This window comes from Vigna angularis, chromosome 3, assembly GCF_016808095.1.
Source record: "Vigna angularis cultivar LongXiaoDou No.4 chromosome 3, ASM1680809v1, whole genome shotgun sequence".
Taxonomy (NCBI): Eukaryota; Viridiplantae; Streptophyta; class Magnoliopsida; order Fabales; family Fabaceae; genus Vigna; species Vigna angularis.
The window spans coordinates 38,528,004-38,543,247 of record NC_068972.1 but is presented as its reverse complement, the minus strand read 5'-3'; the positions used below and the strand labels follow the sequence as shown (position 1 = coordinate 38,543,247).

Sequence of the window (15,244 nt, the reverse complement as noted above, 5' to 3'; positions counted from 1 at the left end):
TTAATACAGCAACAAACTTTAATTGAATGTTACATAACCCAAGTATCAACCTTCCAATATCCCTGACTTACCCACTACCTAGCATATCCACTATTATTTATTTCAAATTACATGAAAAATATCATATCCAACATCCTGTATTTTCATCCCCAAAACTGGACCAAAAAGGAGTCTCAAGGAAATTATAACTCCAATGACCCTTGTAATTTTCTACCCCAAAATGAAAAAGGAAGAAAAACAGAACATTTACTCCTGGAGGGACTGGAATGTGAAGCTAAAATTTCACTCTATGGGCAAGCGAAAACTGGGAGCAGTTGCATTAATACTACCCAGTAGTTTTGTGAGCTTCCTAAGCTACTCATGTAACACTACATTTGAAATTTCCTCTTCTGCTTCCTTTCATAGTTACTATTATCTTCTTCCATCGGCACAACAAAAATTAAAATAAAAACATTCTAATCTTAAGTGAAACTTTTCTGGTTGACGACTATCTCGGGATCAGAAAAACTTATTTAATTTTGCTGAGCCACAAGATCGAGCTGCATTTGTTCAAGCCATGCTCCTAACACAGCATGATCAACAGAGTCCATTTGTGTGCTCATATTTGATACCTCACTGGAGGATCCAGCTGCTGCACCACTTGAGACAGTTGCAGTTGAGTTCTCCTTAATCTCAGTTGGAGATTCTTTAACAAGTGACTGCACCCATGAGAAATCAGGCTCCTCACTATTATTCCCATGCTCAAACGAAGATGATCTACGATGTTTCCTTAACTCATCAGCATTGACAGCCCAATCCAATGTACCATTCGAGGGTCCCCATTTTGACCAAGAATTCACTGGGGACCCAGCAGCAGCTGCAGCAACAGTAGCAGAGTTGGAGCCAAGTTCCCTGGAGCTAAGACTCCGGAATTGTTGCTGCTTCTCACGTTGAGCTAGCACAGAAATCCGAGAGCTCATTGGAGAAATAGGTTCCACATTCCGAGGAGACATCCTACCTGATGTTTGAACCCCAAATGAGGCAGCCTGCAATAAAGGATTCTCAACATTTTTAGAAGAAAAATTTGTGTTCACAGGCGACAGCAAGCTTTGCTGCTGCTGAAATTGATTAAGAATAGCTGATTTATGTGTTGGAGAAAAAACAGCCGAAGCCAATGCTGGATCAGCAAACCGAGGTGATGAACTCTCAGAAGAAAATAGATCATCAAGATTTGAAGGGGTCAGTGTTTTAATGCGGCCGGAGCGGTTCATGGCATTAGGCTGTTTAGAGAGGCAAGAGAACTCATTAAGGAGCTGTTGCTGCTGCTGAGCATCGTACTCAGGCAACATGTCAAACTCATCCATAGGAATATCTCTGGCATTGAATGAAGATCTCAATCGACTGGAATGAAGATTGCTTCCTGGAAGATGCAAGGCGGGGACATTTGGCTGAGGCCAGCCAACGGAAGAGTGTGACATGCCATTGGCAGAGGGTGACATGGGTGGGGTGAACGGTGAAGGAGACATGACAGACATTGAGGAAGGAGAGCCAGGTAACATGTTCATAGCTGCAGCAAATTCCATAGCAGAAGATGTGCTTGAACGAGGAGATGGTACAGCAGAACCAGTTGAAACATATAATGGCCGAAGCTCCTCAGCAGTGTGAGCAAAAAAGCAAACTCTTCTGGAGCAACTTGTCCCATCTTTGCAAAGACGAGTACGATACTGTGCTGGATGCAGCCAACACTCAAAAACTCCATGAGCATATTCACACATATCTCCACGTCGGCAAGCACCCTTCCGAAAATCAGGACAAGGGACACAGCTGTAGTGGTACTTTCTTGGGTCCCTTCTCCGAGCATTCTCCCCAGGATGAACAAAAGGGCATTCTGTCCAATCATGTGAATAAGCACGTGAACAAGGTCGAACTTTGAAAGAATACATCCGGAATTCATCTGTTGAATATATGCTATTTTTTATGTCAGGAAGGGATGGATCAACGGGATATTCTTTCTTCTCTGATGCAGAAGAAACAAAGCCATCATTTAACTTTGACTTCATATGGAAATCTGGTGCAGAAGGAGAGCCATTCTCTGGTGAAGTTGACAATGGTGGAGAATATGCATTTGATGGGGCTGTGATCACCCTGAGATTACACACTGCAATGGAGTCATCAGTTTGAAGAAGTGCTTCAAGACTGTTTCTAACAGTTTCATGCTTGGGAGGAACAACAATGACATCAACTGGACGATGACCATTTCCATCAACAGAGTTTGGATCAGCCCCGGCTGCTAGAAGCAATATAACAACATCAACAGCATTTTCAGCACCGCCTGATGCGGCACAGTGAAGAGCAGTGCTTTTGTCAAGACCACAAGGTTTATTAATATCATAACCAGAAAGTGAGAGAATCAGATCCAAAATATCAATGCTCCCGTAAGTAGCAGCAACCATCAATGGGGTTCTGAGCTCATTGACCATCCGCCTAGATCCCTTCTGCCGACTGTACCATAGTCCTACCTCGTCTACACAGGAAGGATCCCTCTCAATCATTCGTTTAAAACCTTCAACATCATTGTTAGCAGCAAGCTCAAGCAAGCTTGCAAAAGAATCCTCTGTCTCAATGGTCAAGTGGTTCATTATGTGGCTTCTGGGTTGAGATGCAGTTACAAAATTAGCAAACAGAGTTAGTAACAGCACTGACTTTAACCTCTCCAAATGCTTTCATCGACAGCAGGCTTACCTGTGGAAAAAACAAACACAACTTTGTTGAAGTTAAACTTTAAAGATCAACTGCTAAATTATTTGAAATTAACAGCAAAATAACTAAGCACCAAACTGCATACATAAACCCTCATGCCAAAAAGTTAAGTTACTGAACCTCCAAACAGATGAAGTTTCCATGGGTAACTATGTATCAAATTAAACTTCTAAATTGGAAGAAAGGAAATGCCAATGGTTTTCCAATTTTAAGACACACCCAATACAAGAAAGAAACTAAATATATCAAAGGACATAATTTAGAGTCAAGACAAACCCATTTATTAAACAAAGGTCATGTAAATCGAACAGTGATCGACCCAGTGAACCTCACTCAACATTGAATCCGCTATAAGAAAAAACCAGATATTCATAAGCCCCTCAAAAGAACATCATTCCAAACAAGATTAAGTCCTTAAGGGATCTTCACTTTCTAGCACATGGCAAGAGAGATACAACAAAAATTAAAGTCCAGATTATGTCATCTAAAACACAGTCAAAAACAGGCAGCAATTGAACCAGCAAGGTATGCGCTGACCTCAAGCACCCATTAAGGAGAAAACAAACTCATGATCAAACAAAAAGACAACTTTTAAAGATACCTCCGCCACCCCTTTTTATTTGTGAAAAACAAACATAAAATCACTATCTAACAAGTTATGAAACTCAACTACTAGTTCAACTCACACGGGTTATTCTAGTTTACCCAGTGGTTAAGAATCCGTACTTCAAAAAAGACCTTTGCTACAAATAGGGTACCAAAGATCGTCTCCTAAAAACACATACGGTCTGTTAAAAAAGAATTATATTAGAAGAAATGAAAACACCGACCCAAAATTTGCATTACAGCAATTACGATCATCATCTAAAAAATAAACAAAAATAAAAAAAGCAGGTCCAAGGAAAGTGAAAAGGAACAAAATCGCACAGAACGGCAACACAATTGAAGTGAAAACAGTTTTTTTGGTCTCGTACAATCAAAGCAGCAAAAACACAAAAGATGGAAAAAAAGAAGGAAACTTGAACAGTGATCTGAACTCTGATGGAAGTGAATCTTACCAGTTATGTTGAGTCCAGAGGAGAAACCCATGAGCGAGAGAGAAGGCAGATCTCAGCAGAAGCGAGATTCAGCAAAAGGGTGTTTGGATTCCGAGAAAAACTGGGACTTGGAGAGGAAAATAGTTTGACAGAGAAAACGATCGCGAGAAAAGAGGAGCCAGAAGAGAGCTTCTTCTTCTTCTTCTCTCTCCATTTCCTATGCCCTTTGAATAGAAAATAAAATAAAAGTAAAAATAAAAATAAAAAAGACTTATTATTTTAATTAATTAATTCCCACGTAATTGTTTTTGTTCGGATAAAATCGCCAAACCAATAAAAAGAGAGAAGGAAAAAAGAAAAGGGGAAAAGGCTAAGCGCACTGGAGAGTTACGGGTTCATTATTCTTGCACTGCACCTCACCTTTGTGCCTTTCTTTATTTGCCAATCACATCATGCCTTGTCACTGCATCAAGGGTACGATCGTCATTCTCTTCAAATTTTGGGGATGGATGTGTACTTTTCTTTTGTGTATGTGTTTTTACACCTTTCCTTTTCCTAGGAGTTATATTTCAGTTGTTGTTGATTGAGGTGAATCTTCTATTAATAGCATGTTTGGATATCTGTTTACCAATTAGGTCTAACACCAAATTTAGGTCGAGTCAAGTATATCAACTTATTACATTTGTTAAACAACTATCTAATTTGCATTGTTGTCATGCTGATTCTTGCATACTGTCACTAGTAGTGTTGCTTACTGAGTATTTTGATATAATAAGGTGATTTGATTTGTTTGAAATGTGTTGTATTTAGTATTTGGATTTTCATAATTTTAATTTTGAATTGAATTGTTATTTGATAATGATCTTAGGTAAAATTCTTGATAAAATGATAAAGAGTTGTTTTAGGATTGTTAAGCATGATGAGAAAGAAAATACATGTTTAAGGAAGAATATGAAAACATAAAAGATCATGTTTGGGGTGAGTTGATGTGGGAAAAGAGATCATAGATATAATCGAAAGAAATGTTAATCAATATTACTAGTTGTGTTGGAAGACAATAAATAGAGAAATAAGGTCGGTTTAAAATATTTTAAGAAAACCAAATTAGTATTAAATTGAATTAACTTTTTAAAAATGATATCGAATTGTTGTATGAATTTAACTTTTAAAAACTAAGCAGAGTTACATTTAATGAAATTTGAAAATGGATTTTAAAATAAATATTTGTTAATATAAAGTTATTACATTAATTTAATTTTTTAAAAATTAAATTACTTTTAAATAAGATTGTGTGATAACCTAGAAATTTAAGTATTTAAAGTAGATAGGTGTTTTTATTTTAATAATAAAAGTTTTATGATATAAACAAAAGTTTATACCATGTTTTACTATCTAAAAAATAAATCATTTCTCTAAAATTTCGTTCCTTAAGTTTCTCTACCTTTTCTCTAAGTTATCTAACTCCTGAATCGTTTGTTTAACTATCAGGAAGTGCCTAAGAAATCATGACGATGAATCCTCCATTCTTTACTAATCAATTTTTAGTTTAGAGTAAGTAAATTTCGACTCCTTTTTTCTTTCGCTTTAATTTGAGATCATGCATAGCGATTTCTCATTGCATGTGTAGTATGGTCCCTTTACCTAGTTCCTTATTTATCAAAGGTTTTAAGGATCCTCTTCGATCACATTTTTGTGTTATGCAGGTGTTTTTAGAATTCCTTGAGCTAGAAGCGAGGTTTGTGAGCTATCTAGAACTGTGATAGTTTTCTTTTAAGGTAAGGGAAGCTAGCGACCTTTCTTTGTTTCTATTTTATTGTGAAATGTATGATTTATGAATTGGTAGTAAATTATGTTGATTTGGTTGAAAGATAAATATTAGTTTTAGTACTAATGGTAATGGAATAATTCTAATCAATCTTTGGATGTTTAAGGTTGTGAATAATATTTATGAAATATGATGTTGTTTGGATTTGCTTTAATTATGAATTTTATGTGTTATTGGATGTTGGTGGTGTTAAATGTTGCTAAATTATTGAGAAGTAAAGATTAGGTGGAGCAATAGGTCTTTTTAGTAAAAACTGAAGGTGTTCATAGGTGAGATTTTGAATTAGGAGTTGAAAGAGTAAAATTGAGTCACATATGGTATTTTGTGATCAATAAGACTTGTTGGGTTGTTATTTGATAATAATTTGTCGTATGAGGTGTGAGTATTCAATAAGTCGAGTTTAGAAGGTTGTTAAGTTCATTTTGGAGATCTAGACTAGTAAAAGTTTAAAATATAGGTTCTGTGTCAAAATGGAGGTTTTGGAGTATGTTGTAAAGTCAATTATAACTTGTTAAAGACCCTAGCTTGGTTATTTAAGAGTTAAAATCATTGGAATCGAATTTGAGTCTATAAAAGGAGGTTTTAGTGGTTTTTAAGTAAAATTTTTGTGGTAGAATAGTTTAAAACCTTTTAGGTTGGTTTATATACTTTTGGTTAGGTCCTTTGTAGCTTAGAATTTCATCTAGAAGTGGTAGAAGTTGGAAAAAGTGCATAAGACAGGTCATGAGAAGTTGAAGGGTGTAAATTTTGCATAATTGGTATTCTGCAGAATTATGTAGTCTTGCTTAGTGAGTGTAACCGCTGAGCACATAGAACTATATCTAGATGAGGAAGTATAGTCGTTGAGCAAGCATAACTAATTGTTTTTGTATTCACAAGGCAAGTCATGGTGGCTAAGCGAGTGGGTTGGCATGCACTTTTAGCTAAGCAAGTCGATCTGGTGGTTGAACAAAAATATTAGAACTTTCAACTAAGTTTTTATATACTTCTTAAGATGTGTTCAATATATGTGATTGTTTGAATGATTAGTTTATAATACTTATTGTGAAGTATGAATTGGTTTATAATATGCATTAGAAACAAGATTATCTATATGATTATGTATATGATTATGCATATGATATATGATGATATGTTTTGTGTATTTTTTCTCTGATATGATTTTTTAAGCATGTAAAAAGGGGTTCCAAGGGTAAGACCCTTATGTTTTTTGTTGTGTAAAACTTTGGTGTAGGAGCTTTGAAATAGGGGAATGTTTTCTAACTCCAATAGTTATTTGATCTCAACTAGAGTGGGACAGTTATGTGGTAAGGAGTAGTAGGTGGTACTTAGCCTCGAGTCAGATTAACCATAAGTGTTTGATGGACTAACCTTGTGTGAAAATTAGGAAGTATATTGGAAATTTTGAAGTATGTTGTTTCACCACACATGTGCATGTTTCCTCAATAGTTCGACACTAGTATATGTATCCGAATGGTCAGGTAGACCCGTCAATTTGGCCCCCCTTACATGGTTTGGTCCTAACCTACGTGGGGCCAGAAAAATCCACATGGTCAAAAAGCCCCTCGTAGAAAAAGCCCACAGGACCAAAATATCTTCAAAAGCCTTGTGGATTAGGACCAACTCATGGGGTTTTTTTAGAAAAAATGTTCATTTTGAATAAAAAAAATATAATTAACTCCTAATTTGTTACAAAAATAGTTACAAAATTATAATATATCTTCTGATGATTTTGAGAAAAGATTATCAGAGAGAAAAAAACAAAATAAAACATAAGTTTAATTTACACATAAATATTAATACTATTTTTGATCCAAAAATTTTAGATAATAAATTTTTGAATTATTTTTAATTTTAAATAATTATAAATAGATTGAGTGATATTTTAGAAGTTGAGGAAACAAAGCAGTGATTCTTTTTAAAAACAGTAAAAGCAGTGCAAATATTAAATCAATTTAATATGTTATTATCTCTTGGGGTTATTTTGATATTACTAATTATATATAATTTTCTAATAATTGGTGTCTGCAATATAAGACATAATTGTATTAAAATTGACAACAAAATAAAGCATTTTTATAATATTTTAGTAAAATAAATTTGTAATATTATTTAGTTGTATAAAATTAAGTGTGTGGTTTGTAATTGTTTTTAATTATTTAAAAAAGTGGTTATTTTGAATGTTAAATATTCTATTATACTATAATTAATTAGTTTTATTTAATAATTTGAAATAAGAAATCAATTACATGAATATAAAATTTAGTACTTTTAATTATATTATAAATAGATTGAGTGATATTTTAGAAGTTGAGGAAACAAAACAATGATTCTTTTTAAGAACTGTAAAAGCGGTGAAAATATTAAATCAATTTAATATGTTATTATCTCTTGGGGTTATTTTGATATTACTAATTATATATAATTTTTTAATAATTGGTGTCTGCAATATAAGACATAATTGTATTAAAATTGACAACAAAATAAAGCATTTTTATAATATTTTAGTAAAATAAATTTGTAATACTATTTAGTTGTATAAAATTAAGTGTGTGGTTTGTAATTGTTTTTAATTATTTAAAAAAGTGGTTATTTTGAATATTAAATATTCTATTATACTATAATTAATTAGTTTTATTTAATAATTTGAAATAAGAAATCAATTACATGAATATAATTAGTACTTTTAATAATTAGAATGAGAATGTTGAAGTTTAGTTTCCAACATTTTTTTAGTGGGGCTAAACCCACCTTAACCCTGACCCTAACCCCCTTGAGAGAGGACTTTGGGGTTGGGGTTTTTTTTTGGCCCCCATTTGAGGGGCTTCTTAAGAGGAGACTTTTTCAAGAGTGGGTTAGGGCTAGTCCCGGGTCATGAGTCAAATTAACAACTCTATGGTCAGGCATAGCATTAGAAATGTGTGTCAAACTGTGTTTGTTTAATTGACTTGTTTTTAGATTTGCATGTTTTATGATTTATATTAAAGTATGTATAACTCTTTTTATCATTAGTTTATCCTTGTTTTTGTCTTTGTTTGTTTGTGTTTTTTTTTCAACGATCACCTTAAATGGTGTGAGCTTATGGAGAACATCTTTCTCGTTGTTTCAATTCGAGGTTGAGTGTGAAACAACAACATAGATAGTTTTTGTTCTTTAGGTGTGAAATCTTCTTCTTATGAAATATGTAGTTTTCCTTTTTAGTTATCTTCTTTGTAACTCTTATTTTAGTAGTTTTATACTATTAAAATGTGATGTTACATATTAATTGAACTAAATTCAATTAAACACTTTTAAAATTGAAAAATAATCTTTAAAATATAATATACATTGATAATAATTAAAATAATGCATATGAAATTGAAAATATTTAAGATAGTTTAATTTATTTAAGTTACTACATAAGTTAATTTAATTTAATTTCATTGAAATGCTTTCTAAATTTATTTCAGTTTTATTGAATCACTTTTAAATTTAAAGTTTATTGTAATTCAATTAATTCATACCAAAAGAATTACTTCCATTTTATTCATAGATTCTTGTTCCTTCGTACTAAAAAGTATATCTACTGTAGTGATACTGTGCACCACTTAATACATGGTTTACCTTAGAATCCATACATAATTTATATTCATTTATTATATCTAACAGTATAGAAATTCTTAATTAATTTATATATTATTAAATAGGTTGTATTATTTAAAAAAAAAATCGGTCTCATTGTTATTTTAATTAAAAAGAAGTCGACTTATAATTAATAATCGTTAACTTAGATGTTAAAAACTATAATCGGTTAATAAATTAAGATGTCTTCATGAACAAAGAAGGGGGGTTTAATTAACCTTTTAGCTGCCTAAATGAAATGACATTGAAGTTACCAAAATTACTAATTGGCTTACCTTGTTTGAGAAACTCAATAATATGTGTTTATGAACTTTGGTGTGAATAAATAGTTAAACTCAATATTATTCAATTAAACAAATAAATAAGTTTATAGGCTCTTTTTATTTTAATTAGTAACTTTAAATTATTTTCAATTTGAATGGATAAAAAGACAAATAAAATATTTTATTAAGTTTATTAGAATTTACCTAAAAAAATTAATTATAATAACACTACTTTTATACTTGCTTTTACCCACAATGTTTGATTTTTTTTTTTTTAAAATAAACATTTATGTACCATTCTATATAATAAATTTGGAAAGTGGAGTTAATAAAAGATAGACAACTTAATCAAATAAAGTAATATTAGAATTGGAAATTAGAAAAAAAAATGTAATTAAGACCTAGAAAACCATTTCCGTAAAAGTCAAATAACAAACAAAAAAAATATAGGAAGAAACAAAAGTTAAATATAAGAAGAAAAGACAAGAAATCATAGAAGTAAGCAACAATTTGAGAACTTATATAAATGTATGAATAAAAGACAAGAAATCATAGACGTAAACAACAACTTGAGAACTTAAATATAAGCAATAAAGAAGAAATAGAAGAAAAAAGTTATTAAGCTAAAAGTCTTGCTTAGAAAAATTAAGAGATTGAGATTACTCTAAGAACCAATACTCTTTTATGTCATTTTTTGCAATTATAGAGTTTTTGTATATAGTAATTTTGTCACCCTTAAAGTTTTACATTTAACACTTATACATAGAAATGTTTCAACAACTATTTTACACTACTTTATATTGAAGTTCTACTTTATCATCATATAAAAGTATTATTAATAAATCATAAATAATTATGAAATGGTTAGACCAAACTCATAACAAAAAAATACATCACAAGTTTTTGTTCTTAAAGAGTTAATAACATATCCTACAAACATTTTAACAACTTCACGAATCTCTCTAATCTTTTAAAGTTATCTATGATGCAAAATAAAGTAAGTCAATATAAACTCGTGAAATTTTTATAGACATTTAATTGAATTTTATGTAGTTGACAGTGTATTATTTAGTTTATATCATTTTTATGTATAAAATAATTTCTAATTACATTTTTTATTTTCAACTATTATTTTTTCATATAATATCTTAAACTATTCTTAAAAGAAATTAAAATAAAATAAAACAACGTATTAGTGGACTTCATACCTTCATTATATTGGTATGATGATTTTAAAAAAATAATATTTGTAGATAATTTTACGTATTAGTGTTAACACGTTAATGTTAATTAAATTACGACGAGTATCTTAAACAATATTGCCAAAAAAAATCGTGTAAACAATTTAATGAGTAAAATTTATCATGTAAAATTATATATATATATATACTGTTATCAAGATAAAATATATTTAAATATATGTGTTTATATCAATAATTTACTTAATTTCTTGATCTTTATCTTAAATTTGAGTCTTTATTATCTATTAACGTTAACCCAACGCACAAACATAATTTGGATATGTATAAATTTAAAGTAATCTGAAAAAAAGTTATTTATATTGAGATTTAAATCTCTTCAAAAGCAAATATATATATATATATATATATATATATATATATATATATATATATATATATATATCATTTTTCGGGATCAAATACAAGCTTATAGAACCTATGAAATATCAACAAATGAAATGATTAATCACAAATTTCATTATTAAGTAAGATAGTTAGCATTTAATATCATTTCATGCCAAACATAGAAACTCTGTATTTATCCATCTTTTGCTCAATCCAGCTATCATAAAAATAAGTGTTTATTCATCACTTTCATTTACTTCCACTAATCAAAGAATCATGCAATAAGATTTAGGCATGATAAATGTAACATCTTTCAACATATTCTTTTCATAACTATAGAAATAATCTTTTTCCACAATCAACAACATACTTAGAGGAAAATTTATCATGATCATTCAAGTCCATGTGATATTATTATTCACTTGACATCACCATTTAAAATAATATTATTCTTACAAAAGGAATGCAATTCACAATCTTCTTTTATAAAATCACGACAAACATCAATTAAAATAAGAAGGTTCAAAGATATTGTAACCCAATATATTCTTCTCTCCATAGTTGCATGGTTTTTTTTTAGAATCTCAACATTTACTTCCTTCAAAGGAAAATCTTCACAAACAAAGAATTAGAGAAGAAATATTAATAATTCTCTTTATCTTTTTCACTCTTCAATTATTTCTTCTTTCCACCTTTCTATCTCATTTTCTTTTATTTTCACTTTGTCTTTTTTCTTTTTTTCTTTTTTTCTCCTCTTTGTTTCTCTTTTCTTTTTCATCAAATTTATTTATATTTTTTCTTTAATTTCACGCTTAACTTTTTAACGTTCCCTCCATTTTATATGATAATTATAACTAGTACCAAAAGGTTTAAGAAGTCTTAGGAGTAGAAATACGTGTACTTCTTTTAGACTTTAAACCTTATTGTTTAATTTAAGATTATTCTGTTTTGAATTCCAAGAAAATTCATAGTAATAGGTTTTCTTGGAAAAATGTTTCCTCTTAATAATTTATCTCCCTATCTCTTTCAAAGAAATGTAATAAGAATATCTCGTACAAGCCTTCAAAAGATACCATGTAATGGTTACTTCCCTTCCAACATATCTTGTTTTATTCGGTTTCATAATTCTAGCCTATTATTTAACTGTAAGTGTAGCCTCAACTTCTTTTTTATCCTTCATTATATTCTAAAAAAAGATATTATAAACCTAATTTAAAGTGCAAAATCAACTTCACTTGAAATTTTGACATAAAAATAAGACAATTAAGCTAAGATTGAGAGAGATAAATTTGAAGATTTTTGCATCTCTTTCCAAAGACACCGGCATTAAAATCTAATATGTATATAGATCTAGTAATGACTTACACAAGACAAATACCTCTAAGTGAGAAAGATTCAAAAATTAACAAAGATTTCTAATTATGATCACTAACACCCTCTAATTATAGATTCACTTAATATATTAATGTCAAATACGAATATAGGTCAATTATATCCAAATATATTAAAAATATATGATTCAATGTCAAAAAGATACACATTGCAAGATTTTATGCAACTAAACACTTGAAATCGAAATATTCTCATATCAAAATTTAAACAATAGATAAAACTATTAAATAAATAAAAATAATTAATTGTGTATCCTAAAAATATTTGATTTAATGTGATTGAGGTTTGTATTTTCTCAACTGCAATACATTATTTGAAGATAAATGTATTAATTTATTTAGTGTATTATAAGTGAATATAATAAATAATATAACGACGAGATAAACATGTACATATTTATCTCATTTCATACTCAATTTAAAAAGTCAAGTACTAATGAATACAAGAATTTCTTATTAAAATAGGAATCAATTTAGAGAGACTGAATTTATTATTAAACACATAATAATGTTTCTTAAGCAAATGTTCCTTATAAACACATATACTAACATGTGTTTGTATTAGTTTCCTGACTTTTTCAAATATTAATTAAATAATTTTTTTAAAAGAAAAATATAACAAAAAAATATTATCAATGAATTCAATGTCAAAAACATACACTTGACAAGATTTTATGCAACTAAATACTTGAAATTAACATATTTTCATGCCAAAAATTAAACAATAGATAAAACTATTAAATAAATAAAAAATAATTAAATGTGTATCCTAAAAATATTTGATTTAATGCGATTGAGGTTTGTATTTTCTCAACTGGAATACAATGAAACTGAACAAAAGAAAAAATATATGTAATTAAGGTTGTGATAAAAAAATATAAAAAAATTTGAACAAACTTTGTGAACATTAAATCAGTCAAACAACAATTGAGAGAAATAATAAAAAATTGTGTAACAAATGAAAAAAATAAGAGTTTTTGAAATAAAATGAAACTATGGAGACAAAGATCAATGAAGATAAATGTATTAATTTATTTAGGACATTATAAGTGTTTTAATATTTAAAACAACGTGTACATATTTATTTCATCCTTATATCTAATTTAAAAAGTCAAGTACTACTTATTACTTATATCTAATGAATACAAGAATTTCTTATTAAAATAGGAACCAATTCAGATACCTAAAAGACTGAATTTGTTTATTGTCTACTCACTTGAGTTAACCTCTAATTTAAGCAACTTGTTTATGTTTCCCTTATATTTCTTAAACAAAAGTTATAATATATACGCATTTATCTCTCTTTTTACTTGTTATAATCTTTTGATTAAATTAAACAAGATCAAACTTATAAGACTTTGAAAACATTTAATATTTATTCTTACTGAAAATAATTGAAACATTTGTTTACTTAGTATACATATTTGTTAAATTGTTGGTTATTTAATCTAATTGAACTTAGTTCTTCAATTTTACTTATTTTTTAATTTATTTTTAACTTTAAGTTTTTGTTTTGGCTACAGAACTTTGATTTAAGCGAGTTTGATGGCCATGGAAAGATGAGACAAATATCTAGTTTATCTCTCATTGGTTCAGGCCAATTCGATTTTTTTTTTCAGAGTCCAAAGTTCATAAGTTTATATGAAAATTTTTTGGAGCAACACCTTTGTAGTTCAATTTTATATTAAGAGTTTAACCAAAGAAACATATTACTAAAGTATTAGTTTAGGGATATTAATTCATTTTTTGGATTTTCATTTTCATGCACTATAATTAACTTTCTCTCATTTTCTTATATTTTTCATATTTTCTTTAATGGTTATCGATTTCATTGGCTCTTTTATGGTGATGATATAGATGACTAAATTTTTTAATTAATTCAAGATTCCAATAATTACGATTAGATATTATTATGATCATTTTCTTTCTATTTTTAGACGCGACTAAGGATTATGATTTTGTATTATGATTTAGATTGTGTAGTTGATTATTATGATCTAATAGATTAGGAAATTGATCGATTGCCTAAAATAAACTATTTAATTGACTTGAAATCACAATAATAATCAAAGTTAATTTCTATTATAGTTAATCAAGAGAAATCTAATAATTTTTGTAGCACTATAGGATATTTTTATTGTTATCACTAACAAAGAACTTTACTTCTCCTTACATCTCCACTCAAGTTAGCATTATTAGTTGCTTAAAACAACAATCACTTGAGTGACAAACTTTATTCACTTAAGAATAATGATTTCTACCTTCTCATGTTTCTTCTTTCCTTAACTTCTCACTGATGCCCACTTAATAGAGAGTGACAAATTCTGCAAATTGTGAAAATATGCATAATGCACAAAACAATGTTCTTAAATAACTTCAACCACTCCTCTCATTTTACTATATTTTGTTCAGTTTTGATTTTTATTTATTTTCAATCTAACATTCAACTCAAATCATTGAGAGGAAAATAAATCAAAAAATTAAAATTAAGATGTTGGTGAGTTTGTGCTCATGTCTTCTCAAGGGTTTAAGGAAAGAGGCGTGGAATTTTGGACCCCTAATCTCATGTTAAGGCACAACTGAGTTCACCTTATTCCTTTATAGGCACAAACAAACATACCACAATACATTTTATTTATATATATATAATTTATTTCTTTAACGAACTTTTACATAAAATCCAACTTATTGTAAATGACAATTTAATACAGTGGTTAGTATATATAGAGATGAATATTTACCAATGTAATCATTTATATACTAATTAAGTCTCATATAAATA

At 29.2% G+C, this 15,244-nt stretch overlaps 1 protein-coding gene across 2 annotated transcripts; it reads right to left on the bottom strand.

The window, feature by feature from the left end:
* LOC108326264 (zinc finger CCCH domain-containing protein 30) lies at positions 1–4,018 on the bottom strand. 2 transcript variants are annotated; one of them, XM_052874269.1, is made up of 2 exons: positions 3,798–4,018; positions 1–2,721 (listed from the first exon to the last, which is right to left on the bottom strand). In XM_052874269.1, exon 2 carries the CDS (start codon positions 2,616–2,618, stop codon positions 513–515), a length of 2,106 nt encoding a protein of 701 aa, XP_052730229.1. In that variant the 5' UTR covers positions 2,619–2,721; positions 3,798–4,018; the 3' UTR covers positions 1–512. The 2 variants fall into 2 exon arrangements, with proteins under 2 accessions (XP_052730229.1, XP_052730230.1); XM_052874270.1 differs by having other exon boundaries at positions 1–2,628.
* Between the last annotated feature and the right edge of the window lie 11,226 nt (positions 4,019–15,244).